Source organism: Salminus brasiliensis, chromosome 22 (assembly GCF_030463535.1).
Source record: "Salminus brasiliensis chromosome 22, fSalBra1.hap2, whole genome shotgun sequence".
Classification (NCBI taxonomy): domain Eukaryota; kingdom Metazoa; phylum Chordata; class Actinopteri; order Characiformes; family Bryconidae; genus Salminus; species Salminus brasiliensis.
Genome location: NC_132899.1, coordinates 14,218,256 through 14,244,729, shown reverse-complemented (window position 1 = coordinate 14,244,729; position 26,474 = coordinate 14,218,256). Strand labels below are relative to the sequence as shown.

Here is a 26,474-nt window from a genome sequence, read left to right as displayed (position 1 = left end):
GCGAGGAAACACCGCTCTAGCCCACGCTTGGCATTAGGCATGGCGGCAACAGGTTCATGTTTATCTGCTCCAGAAAGTCATATTCTACTGGCAGTACTTCTCTACAGGGGCCAGACAAGCTGTGTCAGCAATGGGTGCAACTCGAAATAGCTGAAGGCATTTATTTGACGGGGTGTCCACAAACAGTTGAACATGCGTAAATGTTTATGAACAGCTAGCACACACAGCAAGTCCACCACATACACTGCATGTGATTTGTGTTCTTTTTAATTAGAATTAGACACGTCCATGTCAGAAACAGTAGTTAGTCTCAGAATTACATTCAAAATGTGCTGTTCACAATGCACTGCGATACCGACCCTTCTTAACTTCTGAAGCAATTAATACCTAATATTTATTATTCGTAACGTATAGAATATTAGAGCAATCTCTTCACACTTTTTTTTTTTTTAACAACTGGTTCATCAAGTATTCTTTTAAAGGTAATCTGTACACATGCTTTCAGAATCTGGTATCAAAAAGGATTTCCACAATGTGTACAGCTTGAACACACCATAACACTATTTCCAGTACCCTCAGTTCACATTCACGTGGAGACTAGGGAAAGAAAGACAGGGAGAAGACTAGAGGGGGAGTATCGCTATTGATCTGAAACAGTAGCCACAAGACTGAACGCAAACTTAAACATCTCCGCTTTCAAGTTCCAGTAATGCTAGAGCAGAAAAGAAATGGATGGAGCGAGCTGGGAAAAGTAAAAACCAAAAACTGAGAGGGTGGGGGATAATCTTTCACCATATTCCTAATCAATGCATGGCCACTTGTGTTTTTCTCCCCCAGGAGGCATAGGTAACACTGAGACAGCACATTACAAATTGGTACAACCCCTGGATGACACGCCACCTCGCTCCCGACAATACTTGAACGCTTAATTTTATCCTCAAATAATCGACGCGGCCGTGACAAGCCTGATTGCACACAAGCCACCATACTGTCTCAGTCCAGTTACTTCATTAGAGAGGTGCAGTGGAGAGTTCCTCTAGTTCCTCAAAAGCTCAGGGAGCTGTTCTGAGATCCTGTTGAGTTAGATGTGCCACAAGGAGATGAAAAAGTCAGTAATCCAGTATCCAGTATCTCGGAGAGCCGAGACAGTTCTTTCCAGTTCTTTCAAAGAAGGGTAGGTAGAGCCTGCAGTCAAAGGGCAGATGCTATAAGCTTCTTAAGAAGAGCAGGAAAAAAAAAAAATGTGAAAAGCACATCCGAGTAAGCCACGCCCAATCTGTCTGAACCCTCTCAATTTCTGAGAGAGTCCATTTCTAATACTGACACCGTAAGCCATTATTCATACTTCTTTAGATCAGTCTGGTAAATGACTGCCCTTCTATAGAATAGTAGTCATTGGGAAATAATACTGCCTTCCATAACAGTCCATTTTCACTGTAATTCAAGAAAGAAATAATAACAGTCCAAAACATCCAAGTGCAGATTAGAGGGATCCTGTGCTGAAATGAAAAGCCAGTCCAGTTTCAGAAGGTTTCTTCAGTATTCACCATTCAACATATACACTTCAAAAGAACTTCATATCCCAGAATTCTCAGCCCATCGCCGGTCTCCTTCAAGCCACCCACTCTGGTCAAGAGAGGGTAGCATGTTGTCCAATGAGTGAGTTTTCCCAACCTCAGCAAGAGCACAAATGGAGAATATTCCACTGTTTTATACTGTTCACAATACTATCCAGCTTATTCTCAGCCAAAGAGCAGAAGCAGCTCCTTCTCAGGAATGGTAAACCACAAAAAAAAAAGAAAAAGAAAGACCAAAAAAAATTCTGTACATCATCAAAAGCCCAAAAGCATGAAGTGCATAAAGTACCTTTCTACAAACTTGTATTACTTCAATAATCTCTACAACCTTCCATGACTCACAGTCTTTCCTCTCTGTGTACTTGTTTCTCTACTAAGCTTGGTCCACAGCGAATGAAGTCTGCCTTTGCTTTGACGGGGTGGATTCAGCGGCGGTCGTGTTTTGGCATGGTGTTCTCTGGACCTTTATTAGCAGGTGAGCATGAGAGATGCTGTACACACCATAAATGCTCTACCTGCCAAATATGTTCTCATATTCCAGCAAGATCAGTTCTACGATCTGGTTCTGGTAGACCATGTGGACAGCCATGTTGCCCGTCTCGGTCTCAGGCCGCAGGAGCGTTGGGCCGAAGACGATGGCCACACTCTGAGTGGTCATCCTGTTCGCTTCTCCATGATCTACCACTCTAAAGGAAAGCAAGAAGCAGACAGAAAGAGAGAGAGAGATTAATGACACACTGATACACTGACATATCTCTAGTTAAAACACCATCTGCTATTATCAGTTACACTCTTCATTAATAAGACCAAGCTCTTATTCATTTAATTATTATTATTATTATTATTATTATTATTATTATTATTATTATAGATCATACCAGCGTAACAGAAGAGTTATTTCTGGCCTATGAAGGTTTTCCCATGAAATAAACACCCACATATGAATGCTACTACAGTCCTGCTGCAGTAAAATGTCAGGTCATGTTGTTTATGAACCAGTCCGCCACCGGCCTCTATCTGCAGTTACAGTGGACCGAGACTCATTTACATGCAAATGGAATCAAAGGCAAACGTCAGTGTGATATGTTTGATATGGCGATGGCAATCTGAGCCTGGTGCCAGCATGGACCTTCACTAAGGAAGGAAGACAGCAGCATCTACTCATGTTGTACCCAGCGAAAGCACTGTGGAGAGGATGTGTACGGCAGCTCTAAGTGGCAATCAGTCAAAGTGAGTCAAAATCAGGTTACACAAGATTTTAAGATTACACAAAGCTTTCAAACCTTTCCTTTACACTTAGAAGTATGCCATTCCTTCTGCACAACCCTGGGAGGGGTTTGGCATTAGCCCTTTCTCTTGTATTTTATAAATGGATAGATGTTTAAACAATGATTTCAGATAGCAGGAAGATGGCAAGCAATCTACAAACCAAACAACAGAGCAAACAATATTCAATTAAATAAATACTGTACCCTCCAAACAGTGTCTTCTACTTCAGTATAGAACACAAGGTACGAAAGATACCAGCGCAGTCGATACTGATAATATACACTACACGGACAAAAGTACTCGGACACCTGCTCATTCATCGTTTACTCGTAAATCCATCCATTCATGAATTTAAAAAAGTTTATCCTGATTTATTGGATTAATTGTGTCTACTGTCCAGGAAAGGCTTTCTACTAGATTTTGGAGCACTGCTGTGAGAATGAGAGCATTAGTGAGGTCAAGGTGTTGGATGATGACCACCTCCCAACTCCCCAACTCAAGCCAGAAGTATTGGATGGAGCACTGGCATGGTGGCAATAGATTCATGTTCTGTGTCATAGGTTTAATATTTGTTCTGCTATTCGGTGTCAAACAGAAGAGGATGGCTTCCCCTTTTGAGTCTTGGTTCTTTTGAAGATGTGTTTCTCTCAATCTGAGAGTGTTTTTCCTTGGCTTGCTCAAAGGAGGCTTGGACCCGGATCTTGCGTTGTGAAAAGCGCTATACACATACATCTGAACTGAACTGAATGTCTTCTCCAGAGAGTCCTGTTCTATTAACAATACTTCTCTACATGGACTAGACAAGCTGTGTTTTTGCATTTGCAAAACTGTGTCAGCCATGGGTGCAACTTAAAGTAGCAGAATACATTCATTTGAAGGGTTGGGCCTGAAGTGTATGATAATACATATCTTTCAAAATTAGTATTAATTTAAAGAAGTCTTTATCCAGATGAACACACACAAGGACTGTAATCATCGGTCATTTAAACTGCTCTTGTTTAATTATATATATGTAACCTATAATCACTTCCAGAACAAAGCCTTGTATCTCCATTTTGCTTAAAACAGCAAGCTGCTCTTATATGCTCATATTGTGTCAGAATTTCATCAATGGACCAGTAGAAAGGTAAAAACAACACTTTTGCACTGACTTCCATTCAGAATTAAGAAGGTTTTCCCTTTTATCAGCAGATTTATAATCTATTTATAAGATTATAAATATATATATAATATATTTATAATTATATAAATAAAAACGCTGATTCCAAACTTGTGAATGGTAGAGAATGTCAGTGGAGACTACACTGAACCCTATGGACAGTAGTTGTGCTGCGCCTGCACTGCACAGTAGTTACTCTCACCATAAACACTAGAATAAGGCTTGATTGACATCAGCAACTAGAAGGCAAGACTGCTCTGTGTATGAAAGTCATCACTACTTAACCAAATGTGATGTCCATTTCCACTTCAGATGTGGCACATTTCCAGCAACTAGGGTAGCCTGAAAGATTAACCCAGGCCTCACCAGCTTCATGGGGCATTAATGCAACTCTGATCTGCAAAACTGATTATTTTAGAGCTTGTGGTGGTTTAGAAGATGAATGAAGGTTCATTTAGAGTTCTAGTGGCACTACAACACGGTCAAGACAATGAAGGGTATGAAAGCTATAGCACTATGACCAGACAACATCTTCAGTGCTGCTTAATGCAGGCATGGATTATTACACGCCCCACACACTGTAATGTAATCATGTTCTGACCACACATGCACATGCACGCTCACACACACACAAACAGCATGTCTTAACTGCAATACCTACTATCAGTCTTTACATCTTTACATAATTTAATCAATCCTCTCAACCTCTCTCTCCTCTATGACCAGCTCACCATCCCTCCCTCCCTCTCGCTCGCTCGCTCATGTTGATCAGTCCTGCATCACACCATGGTGTCAGGAGGATGTGGTCTATCACCTATCTCCCCCCCTCATCTCCCTCACTCCCCTCCTGTGCTCTCTCTCATAATGATGTAGTTGGCCCCTATCCAGGTCTGTCCCAGTAATGGATGGAGTGAGATAACTCAATACAGACGGCCTGCGCAGAACACATGCCGTACCCTACTCACCCCAGACAAACACAAACACGCACTTAAATGTATACATTTATACACAATACAAATCACCCTTCCCAAATCTGACACAGCAGATGTTCAAATATGTTACACTTCCTGCAGTCCCTGCAAAGGATGTGAGAGAAGGGGACAGAAGTTACCTTTTCAGGTGTTTGAACAGAACCTGCATTGTCTCCTGATTTGGTTTTGGCAACTGTTTGATTAGGTCCTTTATGCCCTGCAGCCGCAGCTTATAGTCTGAGTGTTCTGCAGAAAAAAAGAGGAAGTATTAGTATCTGCTTAAAGCCCTCTTTAGGAAGCTGCTTTCACTGAGCTTTGATTAGGCCTTTGCAAAACAGTTATCTTACAGCGCCCTCATGTGGTTACTTTCATGTTGTATCATGAGAAACTAAGACTTAAGACAATATATTGTTGTATCAGGCAAAACACTTCCATTTTTGTTGATTTTCACTTGCTGACATAATTAAAAACTATCAATCTATAGTTTATTGACACTATATTTATATTGTGTCAATATTTCATTAGGAACAGACCAGCAGACATGGTCCAAAATGACTTGGAATGATGAATGTTTAAATCTTTCCACATTGACTTCACCTGAAAGTGAAGAGGTCTGTTTCCTTCTCCAGTGAAGTTACCACTTTGGAGAAATGAGGTTTGTGTGACAGTGACTATATACATCATTGGCCTTGTTTCTAGAGGCTGTCACTGATGTTCAGGATGTTCAGGCTGTCACTGATGTTCAAGCATGTTCAGCCTCTGTCCTGTACAAGCAGACTGTTTTGAGTCTTTACACATCCAGCTTATAATGGACTTCCTTGTGAATTTAACCCTTGAAAGACTGAACCATTAAATAATGTCCAAACTATTTAAAATGTTTATTTGACCTTCTGACCAATTATATTAAAAAGGAATTAAAAAACATCATCTTTGATACCTCTGGAATGTAATGTTAATGTTACATATATAGAATGCCAATTTGTTTAACCTCTTATACTTAGAGTTGCCTTTAAAGGTTTACTCAACTTAGAAATCTGTATGAATTGTTCTGATGTATGCAGTGAAAATGATATTTTATTATTCTTTAAATATATGAAGTATTTATTAAATGTATTGTATGTTATTGTTGTCATCTTGTAATCAAATATTATCTAATAATGATACCTGTATTAATTCATTATCACACTGAATACAATGCTTGACTTTAAAGGGTAAACATAAAATCACTGCAAAACTCATTCCAGCTCACACAGACTAACAGACTGCCTTTTATGAATGAATTCTTAAGTGGGCCCTGAACACTTTCTACTGGATCATTGACCTCTGTGTGTTCCACTACACGGTTCTTTTTTTGCACTATTTGTATAGGCTATATTGTGCATTTATATAAACTGGATGAATCAATGGACGAGTGACAGCGGACGTATAGGAGAGAACTCACTGATAGCATTAACAAAATCATTAAAGGAGGCATAGGTGAAAAGAGGTTCAGGAAGCTCCCGGAAGAACATCTTCAGAGCGCCAGTGGTCACATGGATATCCTCCCACTTGCTGTCGTCTAGATCCACCTTCTCATCTGCCAAACACAGGTTACAAAACAACTCCCATCATCACTGAATTGTGTCTTTTATGTAGTGCTGCAGCTAATGAAGGTTAAAATTAAATGTTTACAGTCATTTGTGACCAAATGTGTGAGTATTAGATATTAGGGCTGATTTTTTTTAGGTATTTTTTTTTAATACAAGCTCATATTTAGCTAAACATTCACCAGAAGCTTTTTGATGAACATAACTGTATGGCACTAGTTATTAACAGATTAGTAAACACACTACATACCATGGTTGACAGCAAAGCGCAGCTTCTGAATGACCGCCAGATTGCCACTGACTCTGTACAATCCATCAATATTTAAGCCTGTAGATGAAGGAAAAAGATGAGGAAAGATAAGGCCAGACTCCGTATGTCTATTTAGTGACATTCAGATCCAGAAATTAACTCCTAAGTACCTGTGTTCTCCACATGCTCAATGCACATCCTGACAAAATTGGGTACGGAGGTGTTCTCCCTGGCACAGAGACTAGTCAAACTGCAGCCAAACACCTGATCTGGAAACACAGAGGGTGAGAAGAGGATTCAGAGATCTGACCTCCTTCAGAAGCACATAATACATAAGTAGGGAGAATAATTCTCTTTTTTCAGCTTTCCCCTACTACAGCTCAAACTACAGGTCTACTCAAATATGCTTGCGTTAGTGTTTGTACGCGTGCGTTACCTTTGATATAGCCCTTGTCTCGGACAGCCTGCAGGGTGGGCCTTCGTGTGAGGAATTTCTTAAGCTTCACTTTTGTCTTCTTCTGATCTGAAGACTCCATACTGCCAGAACTTTTAATTGCTAGATTTGAAAAAAAGAACATACACACCATTACACAAGTTAGGGCAGTGTGTATGAAACGGACGCTTGGACAACAATAATGTAGACAAATTTATATTACTGTCTGTAGAATTATCCTGACAAATTATGGTACAAATTTGGTGATGAAATACCATATTAGTGTTAGAGTCTCACCCTTCTGCTTTTTCCAAACAAGACTACAGTTACTTTAGTGATACTTCTAAACCACTAAAGTTCCCACAATACCATGCAAATCCAATAGTTTACGGACAAGGGCACAGCCCTTTGTGAAATTACCATATTTACCATAATAGTGCATACGGAGTCTTCTCTGTGCAACTGTGAGCACTGAACCCCTGTGACTCCCTGTACAGAGACTGTTCCTTATGAATATAAAAACCCTTATAATTACCATATAATTACTAACTGGGCTAGTCTCTGATATTAATGAATCATTTTTATCATTTTCAATTATACTGTGCACACTGTTAATCCTTTAAACCCTAAAGGCCTTTATGTGGGTCTATAATTCAGTTCCTCGCCCACAAACAACATAAGTTACACATTGGTTTCATAGCAGTTACTAATTAATTCATAGTTGCTGAATTATTAGGTAGAAACAAATTACCCTTCGGTTGAAAAGTTCCATTCTGGTCATTGTTTGGCATTCAAACCATTGAAAATTGTACATAAATTCATTATATAATTATGTAACATGAATTCAGAGTTTCCTCCGCTGTGCAATGAGCTTTATGTTACATTGCAAGTGAATGTTCTGTAAAACTTATCCGAGTAGACTTCCTGTATCTGCCATTTCAAATAAAGCCCCATGCAGAGTCATATCACAGATGAGTTTTGTAATTGCAATTTCATGACATATCAAATTCTGAAGCAGCGGTGTCAGTTAGTTTGCAGCAGTCTGCAAAATATAGAAGTAGAATTGGAGTCATGTAATGGACACAATTCTTCTTTACCTTTATTCTTCTTAATGTCTCTGTGGTCTTTCTCTTTGTCTTGTTTCTCAGTTCCTGGAGACTCTGGCATGTCTTCTTCAATTGCCTCATCCGATTCCCATGCCTACATACAGTACATATAATCAAATACACTGAAGATGCACAAGGTATTCCTCACTGTATGTGTAACATTATAACAGTGGGTTGATGATTATAAAAAGTCTACTATATTTACACACAGTGGCTTTTAGCTTATTTCTCACATTTAGCCTGAGATACTGAGAGACACTTACGTGTGTATTGATAGCTTCAGTGAGTGCCTTGTACCAGTCAGTGATGACGCTGTCTATCTCTGACTGGATCAGCAGCTCAGTGCCCTGACGTGTCTTTAGCTGGAATCAAAGGGTCAAGTGGGGCCATCAGACATCAAGATTATTCGAGTTAATAGAAAAAACAGAAGGCACATCCCTCACAGCTTATGAAATAGTTCATCAGACATTCAGAAAAGTGTGCTGTACACTTTTTCTACCTCAATGACATGTTTCTTGCTGGACTTGTCCTTAGATGCCCACTCCACTGAACCTCCGCGAAGGTCCACTGTGAATTCCGGTTTCGACTGGTTTCCGCCAAACTTCAGGTGCCAACAGAGAGGTACACAAACACTGCATTAGGATAAGCTGTAATTTCTGCAAACTCTCATTAAGTGTTACTGTTTCGTTATTGGATGTTGCTGAACCGGGTTACTGCCCATGGCCATAACACGCTTTAGGTGCAGTTAGTTTTGGATTACAGGGAAAGTCTTTTAAATAACTGTTAAATAAGGCAACTCAGACCTCACTCAAGTCTACACACTCACAAGCGTGCGTCTACACGACCCCATCATGACGATTGAGGACACATTTGGAGTTTGCTCAAGAGCATTCCCACATATCTTTCTCCATAACGGCAAAGCTCAAGCCAGGCTGCCTTTCAAACCACTTAAGACTTAAGCTGTATTGCTCAAAATCAACATGCAAAAAGACCTTTTAGGTTTTGTTCACCCAGGTTCATGTTCCACGCCTAGAAACGCATGCCACCCAATGGCCTTTTCAGGCATTTCTGATACACACCCATCACAAAGCAAATAATCTGAACACAGCTAATCCGCCTTCTTCGAGTGAAAAGACCGACAGCGAGCAAGAGGGGAGGGTATAAGCATGAGAGACAAGCAAAAGGATAGACATGCAAAGACAGTGTGAACAGGAAGCCTCATTTCAGCAGCTCAAAACAGTTTTCAATACTGGGTGATTTTATTTTTTTTCAACTTTTTTTGAACTTTCTTCAAGTATGACTTACATGCACAATGCAGTACAGAGGTTTTAGGCACCTGAGCATGTTGGTTAAAACCATTTATGTAGCAGTTAAATAAGCAAATAAGTATTTTTGCTTGTAGAACATCATATAACATCAGAACAGATGCAGGAAAACATAAAAAGTAAGTTAATATCTTATGAGCTTGTTTTGAAGAACAAAGCCTGTTTCCAAATTTCTCCTGGATGCCCCCAGGCAGCATGTAGATTTGCTGAAGTCACACTCTGAAAACAGGTGGGGGGGAAGAACAAGCCCACTGTAGTTGTGAGTTTAGCGACAGCAAAAAAAAATACTAAACCCTGGATGAACCAGTCCACAAAACGTGAGTCTGAGTTAGCTGGAACACGGCCTGTGCTGTGGTTCTTAGCCTGCTAGCTAACTTATCTAAGCCATGATAGTTGGCAGTACCTGTCTTATTATTATTTTTTTATTATCAACACTAGTTTGTTAACAGCAGCTGCACTAAGCTGTCTTATACTCTTTGGATCCAAAACAAAGGGGGAAAAAACTAAAAAAACAACAACTTTAAACTCAACTTTCTGGCTTTCCAACACCAGTCGCTCAAGCCATTCTTGTCCAAACGTTTATAAATGGGCTTTTAGTCTGCCAGAACTGAATCTGTTTTGTGGTCAGCCGACGGTCATCCTGCTGACTAATCCGAATCTAATCGGATACTCTGTGGAGCTGTAGCCGAGCTAGTTAAGCAAAGGCTAGCTTAGCGAGTGGGGAAAATACAGCTTTCTGTCCCCTGAGTAATACTATTTAACGCAGTATTATTTTGAGACAGTATAACGGTAAAAAAAAAAAAAAAGTGGATATTGACCAACCCTAATACTGGACTCCAAAGAGGAGAGCTCTGGAGTTTTAATGAACACGGTGATGTGTTCCCACTATTTTATGTAGGAATGTTATTTGTATTTATTCTAATATTAGTGTTTTACTGATGCTTACTGCCTGGATGAAGAGCTTTAAAGTTTGCATTTCACAGGTGCCTCAACCATCTGCACAGTACTGTACACGAATACAAACACATGAACACTTTTCAAAGTGGAGTCACTACAAGCAGCTTCTAGAGTAAGGCAAACTGTTCCACAGTCTGCCTGAAGGCTTCCTGTGTGGAGAGGCACAGACATACAGAGCAAGGCTGGCCACGCCCAAAGTGCTTATAGGAGACCGCAGGGCGGGGCTTAACTGAACGCTTCCAGTTGCTTAGCAACGAGAGGAGGAGCTCAGGGAATGAGCCATTGCGGTAGTACGACTTTGAGAGAAGAAAGGGAAGGAGGGGAAGAACAGAACAGAGAGAGACGGAGAAAAAGAGGGAGAGAGAAATAGAGAGAGAATGACGATGCATGAACAAATTTACAATGACACACACACACACACACACACACGCACACACACACGCACACACACACGCAGACACACGCAGACACACGCAGACACACGCAGACACACGCAGACACACGCAGACGCAGACACAAAGTACAAACAAAATAAAGATGAGAGATATGAATCACAGAAAGTCAGGAAGTTCCACATAGACTAATTCTAGCTTATGGATAATTCAGTACAGTACAATAGTACCACATCTGCTGACAATAAGGTTGTCCTGATCCAGGCCTACTTTAATGGATTGAGTATCGGCTATAAAAACTCTTCACTGCATGATTTATGAAATACACCGACAGTATTTCAAACAGGATAACTTAATTTAATTAATATGAATTTCAAACAAGAAGAACCCCCCCCCACCCACCCCTGACACACACACTTTAGTGGTACTTTGCAACAGCAAGAGCTAATGGAACTGCAATAGACAGTACACACAGTGGGAGTAAACCAATACACTGCCACTGGACACGGGGACCATTTAAGTTTGAATAAAAAAAATATTAATGAAGACTATTCTATTTATGCCACAGTCATAGCAGGGCATTACACGGACATTATATCAGACATTATAACAGCCTATGGCAGCGAGGCAGATTAATGAATCAGACTAAATGTCTGTGGAAAACATGACTGAGCATAAAACAGTTTTTTCAAACTGGATCAGGACATCCCTAACTATATCGTAAAGGAGAACGTCTGGAAACAGTGCAAGAGAACAGCCACTGAGGAGAGTTCACCCAGAGCATGTAAAGTGCAGACATACCCAGCTGCTGCTGCTGGTCTGACCCTTAGCAAAGAGCAGCGTGGACCCCTGCAGAACTGTCCAGGATGATGTCCAGTTCTTCCTACAGGACAAGAGGATTACAGGAACACCGGTCAAAAAAAAAGCAGCATAGTGACAAACATTGAGACAGGAGAACAACCCTTAACACACAAGCACGCGATCCACCCTTATGCCCGTCCAAAGCACCCGCCTCCTGCCTGTTCAACCAGCCGCACGCCCGTCCAACCAGCCACCCACATGTGTAACCACCCACATACACACACATCCTTCGTGATACAGACTGATACTGTACCTGACTTTCTTTCCATTCTCTGTGATCTTGGTGACATTGAGGACTCCACACTTTTCTGAGGGCTGACGAAGAAGAAAGGAGAAATTGGATCAACTGCTGATTTGTGGAATCAGAATGGAGAACATATGACGCAGGACAGTAATCAGGAAAATCTTTCAAGAACTTCAGAAAGCAGGAACGCACAAGACAGCAACAGAAATAAGTGCTAATATTTAAGAGTTATGACATATAAACATAAATCAGGCAATAAAACAGCTCAAACTAAACTGATTCCATAGATTACAGTTTGCTACAAGATTAACTAGTGGTTAAACCCTAATATCCGTTAATCCGGACACAGTTCCAATTTGTGCATCCCTGTCTATCTCTCTTATGCACACAAACACAAACAGAGGGCAAGTGAGAACAGGATTAAGCAGATTATTGAGATGAATTATACACATAAACACACACACACACACACACACACACACACACACACACACACAAGTACATGTTAGTATATATACTAACTGTAGAGGGGTGTTTAGGTGAGGAGGGACAGGAGTCGGAGTCAGGGGAGTTGTGTTTGTTGGTCCCAGACTCCTACAAACCAAAAAGATTAAAGAAAGAGCAGCGTTAGTTTTCGAGAGGAAAAGAGGAAAAGGGGGGATGAGAGCAGTAAATGTGAGACAGACTGAAGGTGTGTCAGGTTCTCCTGATGGCTGAACCAATCGAATACAATAGTAAAGGTGGCATTCAGCGGTTCTCTCACCCGCTCAGCACATTAGAAAAATTCACTGTACGGGATTGATGAAGAGTGTGTAAAGGCAGGGCATAGTGAAGCACCAGCAGGTGCAGTACAAAGCAGCCAATTAAAGCAAGGAACTAATGGAAGTGCCAACCTTGGTGTGGTAGGTCGTTGCCCAGTGCTATGTAACGATGGTGCTTACAAATCTAACGAGTTACAAATCTTGAGGCGGAGTTACAGATGCTTTCGAACTTAATTTTAACCACTTGGGGGCCAACTAGTCAGATCTGGAACATAAACAGTGGAATTTATTAGCATAAAATGGCTCTTGCTGGATGAATGACTTGCTTTAACCACAAGCTGCAAGGAGCATGTGTGTGAAAATGTTGGTAGATAAAAACTTTAGAGTTTACCTACGCTTTAATATTTATTATTTTCAAGGTTATTTAGTTGTTTGTTGTAATTAGGGACGCCATTCAGGAAGAGACACACCTTCAGACTATAGCGAGGGTTAGTGTGATCTACATGATTTATATTTAAATCAAGCAATGTGCCCTCGTTCACACTCACACTCACACTCACAGCACTCTGAGCATCTACAATCTGTCGAGAATGCATATGATTGGTTCTAATTTACTGATTCCATTATAAGCAGGTAATCAACTCTGATTGGTCATAGCTCAGCGATGGGTCTGGGCACTAACTTGATGTCTGTACAATGATAGGCCAAAAGCCCTGGAGAAGCGTTCCGAGCTGAACCGCCTACTTTTGGCTGACAGCTGGAAAAGAACCAATGTACAGTGTGATTCAGCCTTTAATCGTATCAGCAAAAGCCACAGTGCATTGTTACTGTTTCACTGGAAAAACACTGGACGTCTGAGCAACAAATTCAAAAAGAATCCAGATCAATGATGATCTGCTGAAATGAGAACATCGTATAATTAAACTCAAACCAACAGAAAGGCTGGATCTTATACGCCATTGTTTCTCAACCTGATAGCCCACATGAAAGCCCACAAAAAACGTGCATGGTTCAAGTGTGATGGGAGCTGCAACAGAGACTGAAATACAGACTTTGTGGACTTTCTGATGGTCTTGAACGCTGGGTTGAATACCACTGTTCTAGGCTATTCTTCACATCTCTTTTGGATGTCCATAAATCCATCATACGACTGATCCACTAGAGAAATCACCATACCACATCACACTGCCAAACCTGTGCTGACCCCAGAGCAGCACCATGGACAGCTGCTCACACGCTTCCAGTACCAATGTACGGGACAGCATTTTGTTAAATGGCTGGATCTAATGATCTTCACCTGTGCTCTACAACCAAAGTTGATTAGGAGTAACAAATTAAAGACACTCGTCAGCAGTAGAAGATACAGATTCAGGTCTATACGCCAGAAAATGAAGGTGCTACATAGGGTTCTTTAAGAAGAGCAAATATTGCAGACGAGCTATTTGGGTGAAAAGCCATTTAAAGGTTTAAAGTCAATGTTAAGGGTTTTTTTGCCAATTGAAAGGTTCTTCACACTCTAACTGGAACTAAAAGCATTGCTCAAAGAACCCTTTGTAACAAGGGTGTACCCAAATCTGCACCATCCTTATAAACACCAAAGATCACTATTACCTTTAGAGAACAAGGAAATAAACCATCACTCTGGAGCAAACTATAGCTACCTCTTCATCTGCCAAACATCCAGACTGGGCCACTGACAGATAATCTAGGCTGCTTCATGCATCTAGGTTGTGCTAATCTGCTGTGGGATCTAGGGGCAGTGAGAAAAGCAAGTCCAGATCATTTAGCTCATTTCCCTGCTCTAACACACCTTCTACTTCTGGCAGCTAACGGCAGTAAAACACAAAACTGTGCAGGAATCCAGGCCTCCATGACCAGAGTTCCCTAAAATGAATGTCATAGATAATAAATAAGATCAACATAATCCTAATAATCAGAAACAGCAACACAGCTGGTGCTTGGTTTGATTTCAAACACAGATTTGCCCAAAATAACACTGTGCAAAGTTTAAAGCCTCCAAAACTATTAATGCTCACGTCATCTGTGTGCCATATCTTTAGTACTAACAGTACTAACTCTATTAAGTCTACTGACTCCACACAGTGGCTAAAGACCACCACTGCAAAGGCTCTATCCAAAGACACACGGATCTAAAGATCAAACCACAACACTTGTATGTAAAGCACATCTAGCAGCTGTATGTATACGTGTGTGTGTGTGTGTGTGTGTGTGTGTGTGTGTGTGTGTGTGTGTGTGTGTGTGTGTGTGTATTTTTACCTTGTCAGTAAGGTCTAGTACGTAGGTGCTGTATCTCCACTTGGTCAAGACGATGGGGTCTGGCTGCTTCCTTTCCAAACTGCGACTTTTAGGAGCTTCTCCAGCATTTGGAGGAGAGAGATTGTACTGTAGGAAGAGAAACAGAGAGACTGTGACGACAATACAAGCGCACAATAAAGATCTGGTCGTTCATCAAAACACAAAACTGAGAAAGCTAGCACAACAACATTAACACAATAAAGAGCGGAATAGCTACCTCTCCCCTCACTGGCCACAACACCATGTGTGGTCCACTCCCCCTCTTCCAGACAAAGACCCCCCCACCCCAAACAACTCCGACCCTTACTTCATATGTGTGTTGTGTGTTTGAGAGAGTGAGAATGTATGAGGTGTTGGAGAGACTACGGTCAGACAAAGTGTGGTCTAGAGCGTCAGTCTGTGCGCCTGCGTGTCTGATCTATTAACCAGATTAGAGAATCAGGGTTAATTTTAGATTAGCTAGTAACCCTGTGGATCGCTCACCGCTGGCCAGCACTGACAGCTCAAGCAGTCATTAAACAACAGGGGGTTCGAAGAGAGCAATGGAAGATTAAGGTGACTGCCTGTGTCTATAGGTGTGTACTTCCCCAAAAGTGTCATGTGGGCATGTGGTCTGGGTGCTTTCAGGGTGCACAATCCAAAACTAAAGAAGGGCTCAGTGAGGAGATTTTTTTTTTCTGAACTACTCCTTGAAACCTTCTTCTTATAGTAGTAAATAACAATTAGTCTACAACAGTGTTTTAAAATCACTAATGGATTAGTAAGAATAGTGCGTGTGTGTGTGTGTATGTGTGTGTGTGTGTGTATATGTGTGTCCGTGTGTGTGTTTTTCCCTTACTTTGGGGAGCTCCCACTCAGAGCGGGACCCGTCAGCACTGTAGTAGTACGGCCTGCCCTGCTCATCCACATGCTTTATCCACTGAAACACACATTAGACATAGACCAATAATCTTAATGGATATCTAAAATCAATAAGATTGATCATATTTACTAATATTGTATGATTTGCAATGGGAGAATTAGTTTGAGGGAGCTGCACCTTCTCATTGTTGTATTCACACACGTAAAGTGTGTGGCCATGCTCGTCCAGTTCTTCAGACCAGCCTCTAGGGGGCGATCCATACTGACTATCTGACTGACTGGAGTGAGTGCTCGGGCAGTTCTCTTCAGAAGACAGCAGCTAAGGGAGGGAGAGAATAGGGAAAGGGAGTAAATAAGTCAATAATATTAGACTCAAAATATTTCAATAAAGGATAGAAGTGTCCACAAAAGCTCAAACACTACGGTTATCTGTGAAGGACAAGACGTAGGAATATCTTCTTCAATATGTACACTTGCTTACACTTACTATTCTTTGTAAAAAAAAAATTCCCCCTTTTTCTCTCAATTTGGTATTGCCACTTAACTCACCCGGTTGTAGCGCCCTCTAGCACTAGGAATAACACAGATCTCTGATACATGCAAGCTCTGAGGAAAGCGACAGACGCCTGTGCTGGCCAGCATCACTTTGAGAGAGATGAGAGAACGCAATCTACCCACCCAGAGAGAGCACAGCCAATTGCGATGACAAAACGGCATGGCTCGGAAATTGAGCCCCTGGGATATAGTGGTAGCAGACCACCTCTGAGCCACTCTGAGACCCCCTTTCCTGTAGACTTTTACTGTAATTATGCTTAAGTACTAGGTTAGCAATAACACTGACTGCCAAATAAAAGTATGAGCTTAGAAATGTATGTAACATTTTACTAATGCACTATATCCAATGCCCCCTGGAATATAGTGCCATCCTCTGAAAACCCTTGCTGCCTTTCTACTGTGTGCACACTTCTTGACCAATCGACAAAAAGAAATGGCCCTCATGAAATCCCTTGTTTAAAGTTAAGATAAAATATGTGAAACCACATCTAAACATGATGTACCACAACCAATTACATAGTTACTATTTATACACCAACAAACTAATTTAAATACTCTATAATGCTTTCTACCTTTAAGTACAAACACCAGATGGCATTTGATAGTTACAGCTGACAGTTCTACCCAATTGCAACCACAAGATGGCAGTGTTACACTATAACCCATATACTCTACTACACCACTGTGGCAGGACAGAAGTTTCCTCTTTTCTTTTTTTTTTTTTTACAAGACTGAAGCATGCATGTCCACAGACACACACACAGACACACACACAGACAGAGAGAGAGAGAGAGAGAGAGAGAGAGAGAGAGAGAGAGAGAGAGAGAGAGAGAATCAGGGCACATTCTGTTCTCTGGAACACTGGCACAAACTTATATTAGTTCCTCTCTGTTACCACAGCAAAACTTCGAAGAACCTCTCCCAGTCATGTTTCCACCATAACAGATGTTTCACACTCCTTCACACACGTGCTGGGTCAGCCACAACTCTGGTGAATCCTTAATATCTGGCAAGGGTTCCCAAAAGTTTTAATTATAGAATTCAGACCTACTTCAACACTGTCCCAGTTTAGACACACACTCACTTCTAGTCCATCCAGTCCTCTGGGACCCTCAGCCAGTCTCTGCTTCAATCCCGGTCAGGTTTTAGATCAGGTCTTTAGTTAATCAGTATTTAGTCCTTGGTTACCTGGCTGATGTGTGAGCAGGTGGATTGAAACAATAATAGGATAATCTGGAGGCTGCAGAAGACTGGGTTATGAACTGCTGACTCAGACTGTGCGGGCCGTAAGGGTGGGCGATACAACGCTGCCCACGATAACACTACCACGGCTCCACACAATATCGTCATTGTGCGACTGACGCATCAGTGACGTCATTCTAACTTCTGCGGCCGCACATTGCTAAGCGGTTCGGTGGACACAGAAGATGTGTGTTGTGTGAATGCACGTGTGTGTGAGGGTGTCTAGATCTGCATTAACGTAATTCTTCTTGCGCACTATGAGGCACAACAGTGAGGCTTGTTTACGGAAAGTATGCTACTTGGTGTACTCTGACATGTCCGGAGGCTGTCTGGGAATTTGGGAGCATGTATACATATGTCTGATATAGACATGTATCCATATCACCTTAAAAAGGTTTGGAATTAATGGTCATTATCTTAATTATTATTTATACAACAACAACAACTTACAATAAAATAAATTATAAAACATTATATACTAAACAATTCAATACTAAATATTTCATTTTTTGGGGACAAAATATAATCGTGGGTGTGGGCTAGAGGGGTATAAAGCTCCCCAGCATTGAGCTGTGGAGCAGTGGACTCTGAAATAATGATGCTCCATCTAGTACTTTTGGAATGAGTTGGGGAGTTGGGGATGAGGTGGGGTGGTGATTATTCGACATCCTGACCTCACGAACACTCTTGTCGCTGAATGCAAACAGCAGTGCTCCAAAATCTAGTAGGAAGCCTTCCCAGGACAGCAGAGACAGTTATGCCAACAAAAGCGGGATAAACTCTTTTTTAATGCTCTTTATTTCCGAAGAAACAATGAATGAGTAGGTGTCCCAATACTTTTGTCCATTTAATGTAAATCCATCAGATTGATCAATCAAACAGATCCATTAGATTCATCCATCAATCCGCTTATCTGCTTCTTCCTGGTCTGTATTGCGATGGGCAGAGCAGGCCCAAGCTGGTCCATACTCGCATTACGCAGCCGCTTAGGGCCCCAACGCCACCAGGGGGCCACTAAGAGCACCAATATATCATGATAAAAAAATACATATTTAAAAAAACAACATTGAACAATAAAACGGAAATGGTATTACACAGGTAAAAGCGATTTTATATTATTTTATTTTCATAGATGGCACATAAATACTAGCTTAATCAATTCCTGCTGTTGGCTGCTGCCACTGTTGTGGGCAAATGCAGATACACGCTGCTTGGGTGGTCGGTAAAGGCCTGGGCGCAATATCTTTCCCTATGGAATGATGAAGCATCTGGTGCTGAGGTGGTGGTATGGGGGGCCCCAAATGAAAATCTCCTTTGGGCTCCATAAAGGCTTGGGCTGGCCCTGGCGGTGGGCCCTGAACCTACCCAGAATCATTGGGATCATTGTGTACAAAGCAGGAATACCCCCTGAACATGTCACCAGTCCATCACAGCCCCATTTACACACGACCAGGGTCAAGTTAGCATAGTCAATTAGCCGACCCTGTGTTTTTGGGAGGAAACTGGAGTACCCAGAAAACCCCCACATGGTCACAGAGAGCACACACCTGCTGCTCCATCGAACAAACTAATAAATGAACTGTTTATTGCTTAATCTGTTGGAAAATTCTGACTCCAAACCTCTTAACCACACTGTATTCATGCTTTTCTATTCTATATATATTTCATATAACATATGTGTCTGCATGTGTGTGAGTGTCTGTGCGTGCACACGGGGCGCTACCTCCATGTCTCCAGTGCTGGCCGTGTCTGTGCGGCTCCCCCCGTTGGTATCTCTGGACCGGGGTGGTTTCCAGGTCCTCTCCTGGGTGGTACGGTTATAGTAGAAATGCCTCCCGCTCAGGTCTTTGTGGGTCTCCCAGTCGCCCAGCACATGCAGGGGGGAAGAGGAGGGGATGGGCGGTAGAGAGGACTGCGAGATCTTCAGCTCCTGCAGGTTAGTGTAGACGGGGGACTCAGACCGCCCCTGTCCAGTGGGGGACACAGTCTATGGGGCAGAGAAAGAGAGAAAACCATGACTTTCAGGGCTGATCTGTAAAGACCAATGACCGTGGAAAACATGAATGCCATGGTTTCATTCCCTCCTGTTCTACGGACATAAAGCCAAGATTTACCCGAGCTGAAGCCAGACTTGCCTACTTATTTGGCAGACCCGCCCCATTCTTCCAGTTCAAGTGTGTCTCTGACCACCTTCATTGAGCCTACATTGCAGAGGCAGAGCGGATTTTCTTCCAGGATTCCCAGTATGTCCGGTAAGTGGAATGGTTTAACAGTGAAAGTGCAGTTCCTCTACAAAAAAGTAAGTTCCAGCACAATTCAGCTACTCCAGGTAATGAACAGAAAAGGCGTGATGGAGGTCCTGCACATGGTGGTCTCTTCCAGCCAAGGCTGTCCATCATGTTATTCCACATTATTAAGTGTATCCCCACCTTCTTATAATAAAGCAAACTAAGGGTTTAGACCCCGGAGATGGAAAGAGATGGAAATAGGCTTTATTGTCATTGGAACATATAGGGATGGGCAGAGCTACACATCATACCAGCCAGCAGAGGCATTACACCTAGACCTCAGAAACTGTGTCCTATTCAATACATAGTGCCCTACTTTGGGCTTCCATTATTAACAATCCCACAATGCACATTTGAAGATTCATACACAGCTTCTCTGAGGAAGACATTCAGACTCAACACAACAATGTGCCTGAAATCGGCCCCTATAACAGTGCCCTATATAGTGATCTGGATTTAGGGATGTAGGGAATAGTGAATAGGGCACAGTTTCAGACCCGGCTCTTTAACTACAGTCAAATTGATTTTCTGCCATCTTTCACTTCTGTGTATGGATTGAACAAATGACCAGAAGAAGCAAAGCAACTTTTTTGTGAGTTCAATGAACAGTGAATTTACAGTGGTTTTACATTCTTGCTCAAAGAACCATTTAAGGCAAATTCCTAACTGCTGATCCAAGGACACTCACAGAACAAAAGAAAATATCCTAGTAAAAGTTGAATTTGCTGTAGATGTGATCCAAAAGTCAGGCTCTGAACAGGCCAAGGAATGTCTACTAATTCTTCTGATGCTGCACACAGAGCCAAGCGCTGACTGAGCCCACTGTTACTAACGGCCCACAAAGAAACGCCATTTAACAACCAGAACAAATAATGCAGCTCCTGCAGTGTTTAGACATGAGGACGGCGAGACAAATGTGAGGCCACTCAAAACGCTACCTGGCAACAGGAAGGAAGTACTGGATATGAGAGGAAGTGCTGCTATGGACACCAGACATCACATGGCCTACAGAAACATTTCAACACACTGTGTCCATGTGCAACTGGACTCGCTGTGCTTGACACGGATTATACTAGAGTTCCACAGAGGAGGACATTGAGCAACTCTCTTAACGGGGTTAGTGAAAATCCAAACATTCCATCCAATAAACAAAGTGATTTACAACTATTACAGTTATGTAACCAAACAAAACTGACCAACAAAACTCTCTCGCTTTTAAACAACAGACTTTTAAAAAGGGGGGTTAGAGGGTCAAACTGTATTTATGTTGGCATGGTCGAAAAATGAGAGTTTAGTCCATGGAAGTGACATACAGTGAACCCTTTAAACACTGTTGTGTTCTTCTTCAAAGACAATCAGACTAAAATAGACCAAAACCAAAATATTTTCAAAACCCAGAAACAAGGTTTTATTACAGTCTGGACTCATTATACCCCCCCCCCTCCCCCCACATGATTGTTATGCCCAATAGACACATATCCGAATATTTTAAGACAAAAACTTTACGTTTTTGATAATATTTCTGTCCACATAGAGACAAAAACACCTGCATGAGCATGCCAGCCCATGCCAGTATTGGGCAACAGTACCTCAAAGTGAGACACACTAAGCAGCAATGAAACACAGAGGTTCAAATTACACACTACCTCCGAGGCAGTGTACTCTGCAAGTCACGAAGTGACAAATCTAAATTCTAATTCCAAGGGCCCTATTTTAGCAATCTTTAGGCGAGCCGTCAACTGCACAGCTTGATTTAGGGTGAGTCAGTGTGTCAATGTGTTTTTGCTATCGCAACAACAGGAAAGTATCTTGTGCAGCTCGAAACACACAAAAAAGGCGTGTACTAAGTCTCTAAATTAATCATGGGTGAGTTTTGAGCATAACTTGCAATAAACCAATCAGCAGGTCACTCGCCATTCCATTTAAGAGCCAGGTGCCGTCTGACTTTGGCGGATTGCTATTTCAATTATGTAAAGCGGGGGCACCCAGTGGGGGCATGTGTCTGTGTTGACAATTCACTTTACCTTTTACCTGAACACACATCATTTTGAGACCACCATGCCCATTGACACCGTTGCCATTTAAACAACGCAGGTGGAAAGCGTGAAAATAGACTGATCCTCCTGTAGAAGGAGCGTCAGGCAAAATAACAGGGTGGTAATTAGGCTTGTAAAATAGGATATCTGAGCATTTCCCCCCCCCCTACCAAAGTCACATGCTTACGCTGTATACATCAAATAAGTTGGAACACTGGATAAATGCATAACATGGCACCTTTCACTTGAGCTGCACAGCAAGAACGTCAGCTGGTGAAACCAGATTATCAGAAGCCCTCAGCTTCAGAAAGAAAAAGGAGAATTCTACAGAAAACAGAAACCTGTCTTTTAGAATGAGGCCACAGAGAACACACAGAGACAAGCTGGTGCAGATCAAGGAAGACTAAGCGAGAGTGAAAAGACCGTTTAGAAAGACAGTGAGAAGAGAACTAAGCAGTGTAGCCACTTGTTTGAACATCACACACTGCTGTGCTGCATTCATCACAGCAGGCTTCAGTAGGCCTAGCAGCGGTGCAGTGCTGCTCTGGCGTCAGCCATTGTGAACACAGCGGAAAAGAAAACACAGCGCACAATCCAAACACACTCACCACCATCAGATTAAACCCTGAATGACATGCAGTGGAAGGACAGAAATAGCCTCTGTTCTTACATCAGCCCTACAGCGAGAGCAGACACCAGCAACAAGCCAATAGTCTCTAATCGTCTCTGGCTTACTGCTGTTTGAGTGTGACCGTTTGCTTGTATGCATTTAGGTGACTGGAAGCCAGACAGTGGTAGTGTGTAAATTAGGGCTGCAAAATAGATCATGATCACAAAATTGATACCGCAGTAGGCTGCAATAAGAAAATCTGATCTCCAAGCCATTGTAATGTGTCCATCACCATTGTTAGCTATCTGACCAATCACAGTTCCAGCTGAGCGTTCTGTGGATGTTGTGCTAAATATATGTGATATAACGTATCTTAATTGTCCTATACACTTGGTACAGTACAATGAAATGCTCATGTATGCATAGCTCAGCTATGCTACAGCCCCCAGAGCAGATAGGCTTAAGAGCCTTGCTCAACAGTGGAAGCTTTGTGGACCCGGGTATTGAACCCACAACTCTGTGATAAATAACCCAGCACTCTAACCACTGAGCCACCAGCAGTAACACCCAACCAACCACATGGCAATAAGCCCCCACCTAGCAACCACCTGGGACACCATAGCAACCACCTAGCAACACCATAGCAAACACATGGTAACAGCCTAGCAACCAGGCCAGCCTTTAACAGTCACATTTTTGATTCACCAATGTATGTTCAATTACATATAAGGTACATCATATCACAGTTTAAACATTATTTGATCCTTGTTGAGATCCATAATCACAAACAGCAACCCAAGTAAATTCTTGAATGCCAAAAGCCCCAGGCTAGTGATTTCCGGCAGGTGGCATATTTGAGACGCATGATTTAGTTGAATCCAAGCTTTTGATAGGCGGAAACACATGGAGCTTCCTGTCTTACTGAAACACCACCACATGCCTTTATAATAGACTCCATGCTCAATTCTTCAATATCCTCAATGACGACGTGGCACAAAGTTCCAAAAGAGAGATTCCGGACATTTGATTTCTCATCTTTCCTTTTGGAAAAAGTGTATCGGTCTTTCAGTTTCGTGTTTGGATGATCTGGTTCAGTGGTTCAGTGTTTAGCACTCACAGCCCTGCACAGGTTCTCTGGTTGTTATACCTAAACACACCTAGACTGACTTGACCGTGTGTCATTGAGGGATGTCACTGCAGAAAAACCAGAACAAACCTGCATGGTACTGGATCTACTCCTGTTTTTGTCCAGTCAGTGGAAGATATTAGCTAAACCAAGCACAGTCAATGTACATTTTCTTTAAAGCACTTTTCATTTTTTAAATAACCTCTTTTTTCTTTAAAATATATAAAAAATACCCACATATTCATAGCTATCACTAGCAACGCTCCTGAAATGATGCAGAGGCAGCCAACACGCTTGGGCGAAAGCACCAGGTTCCCAGCTCCACTGCTACAGCTACCGGATGCCCAAGAGTGATGAGGCGAGAGAGAGCCATCTACCCACCCGGAAAGAGCATGGCCAATTGTGCCCTCTCAGACTTCGGCTGCTGATGGCAAAGCGGCATGGCTCGGTATTTATACTTGCTACCCCGGGCCATAGTGGTAGAACAACAGACCGCTGAGAGACCCACTCAGAGACCCACTCAGAGACCCACTCAGAGACCCGATTCCCTGTTTTTTCTATGTTTTTTATGTAAAACACTTGCCTCTGCCACAGGCACATTTCAGCCTCTGGGTCTGAAACGTGCTAAATAAATAAGCCTGCCTTGCTGCCCACCCCAACCCTACTGCACAAACCCACACACAAAGATATAAATCAAACACTCATAACCTCATAAACATACCAGATTCCCTGCCCATAAATATGTATTTGCATCACAAATTAGAGGTTACCAGCTCCACTCCTGAATGTAAAGATTCTTCATGCTCTTCTCTTTTACAGAAATGGTTTCTTATAAAAACAAAAATGGTTCTTCCACAGCATTGCTCAGAAACCCCATTATTTTTTAAAAAGGAGTGTGAAATGTAGTGTGTAAACGGTCCCAATACATCCCCTCTCACTAAAAGAAAGTAGAGCACCAGCATGAAGCATCAGAACAAGTGAGATGTTCCCATTTATAATATAGGACAAGCCCGAGGTACATCGGTTTCCTGAATTATACCTTGAAAAGTGACGTAACGATCATGTGATTATGAAAGTTAAAAACACTAGAATGAACTTTATAATTGCAAGAATATTCAGGGCACTGGAAACAGGAGGATAAGAGGGAAAACAGAAGCAAAAGAAAAAAGCCTGTGAACAAGCAGTGATCGCACTGTACAGCATACTGTAGAAATAAACATACAGTCAAAGCCACAGCTAAACTACTGCTCAACAGCCTGTATTTTTCTTTTACCGTTCCTGTCCCGCTGTAGACAAACACCTCTTCATCGTCCTCCTCGTCTCGGCCGCAGCGTTTAAAGGTGCTGAAGCTGAGCATGCTGAGACTCTACTGAAGCTCTACTGTTCTCTCTGGCTGACTGGCTTCTGCTCCAGCTATCCTCAACTCTACAGTAGCGAAAGGACAAGAGTGATTTCTCCGTTTCTGTTTGTATCTCCCACCCCCTGTCTAACACGGACACACACCCACACACACACACACACACACTCACTCATAATAGGAAGTGAGAATGCTGCACACCCTAGTCTGTCTCTGGATGAAGCAAACATCAGAGCAGTGTTTAATCTAAACCACAGATGCAGAGATAGTGTTCGATACAGTCAAATTATATATATATATATATATATATAAAGAAAAATTATTAACCGCACACGCACACTCTTACATTGTGTAAGTAATGTAACTTTCATTCTGGTCTCACCTTATTTAGCCCCCTACAGTGTAGGATCAGGGTGAGAGTTAGACTGTGGTTTTGGTTTGAGATTCCTGAGCAGCGAGCAGTGGACATGTACCATTACGGTATGTTCTGTGGTCAAGATCATCTTTTACCAAGCCACATGAAATCATGGATAAGTAGCACTGCTGTGTCTGATCCACCCGTACACACACACACACACACACACACACACACACACACACACACACACACACACACTACAAACAATCACATATACGCTTATTCCCAGTCTTGACCAGCTTCTCCTGATGTAACTGTTCCGTGTAATTTTCCTCAAAAGTCAGCAGCCACTGCTGTGCAGCACTTTTACAGGCACATGAGAATGTGGATACTGCCTAAAACACTCTTTCACACTCACACACAAAACACACTCACACACATCGTTCCTGACACTCCTCATCTTAAAGCACAGCTGTACTGGGAAGATTACAGAGAATCAAAGCTTTCAGTGAGCACCAAAACACAGACATTCAACTCTAAATAGGAGAGAGAGGGAGTGTGAGTGTGTGTTGAGTATGTTTGTGTTCACACACCTGAGTGCAGCTTTAAAATGATTCATTAATTTGGTGGATGTAATTGTGGATGCAGCGTGCCTGTTGCCTCGGAGAGGTTTTGGATTAGCGGATGCTAATGAGCTCCTCTGTGGTTATCGCACACACACAGTTTTTCCACATATGCCAGTCTTCCTCAGCCAAGTGCATCTTCTCAAAGTGCCACTGACGCAATGTCACTGGGCAGCGGAGAGAGGGGAGAGAGGCCAGTGATGCTCTTCCA

At 42.1% G+C, this 26,474-nt stretch overlaps 1 protein-coding gene across 5 annotated transcripts in view; it reads right to left on the bottom strand.

The window, feature by feature from the left end:
• Positions 1-251: 251 nt before the first annotated feature.
• arhgap12b (Rho GTPase activating protein 12b) overlaps positions 252-26,474 on the bottom strand; it is a 65,422-nt gene continuing 39,199 nt past the window's right edge. For 2 of the 5 annotated variants that reach the window (XM_072666844.1, XM_072666843.1), the window contains exons 3-19: positions 19,589-19,852; positions 16,247-16,387; positions 16,046-16,126; positions 15,169-15,294; positions 13,574-13,648; positions 12,653-12,724; positions 12,140-12,201; positions 11,827-11,908; positions 8,851-8,952; positions 8,615-8,713; positions 8,343-8,445; positions 7,249-7,368; positions 6,983-7,081; positions 6,813-6,890; positions 6,418-6,552; positions 5,117-5,222; positions 252-2,263 (exon numbers count right to left, since the gene is read on the bottom strand). In XM_072666844.1, the coding sequence (XP_072522945.1) occupies positions 2,089-2,263; positions 5,117-5,222; positions 6,418-6,552; positions 6,813-6,890; positions 6,983-7,081; positions 7,249-7,368; positions 8,343-8,445; positions 8,615-8,713; positions 8,851-8,952; positions 11,827-11,908; positions 12,140-12,201; positions 12,653-12,724; positions 13,574-13,648; positions 15,169-15,294; positions 16,046-16,126; positions 16,247-16,387; positions 19,589-19,852 (1,920 nt within the window). In that variant the 3' untranslated portion in view covers positions 252-2,088. The remainder of the gene's footprint in view (positions 2,264-5,116; positions 5,223-6,417; positions 6,553-6,812; positions 6,891-6,982; positions 7,082-7,248; positions 7,369-8,342; positions 8,446-8,614; positions 8,714-8,850; positions 8,953-11,826; positions 11,909-12,139; positions 12,202-12,652; positions 12,725-13,573; positions 13,649-15,168; positions 15,295-16,045; positions 16,127-16,246; positions 16,388-19,588; positions 19,853-26,474) is intronic. The other 3 variants (XM_072666845.1, XM_072666846.1, XM_072666847.1) reach the window with 3 other exon arrangements.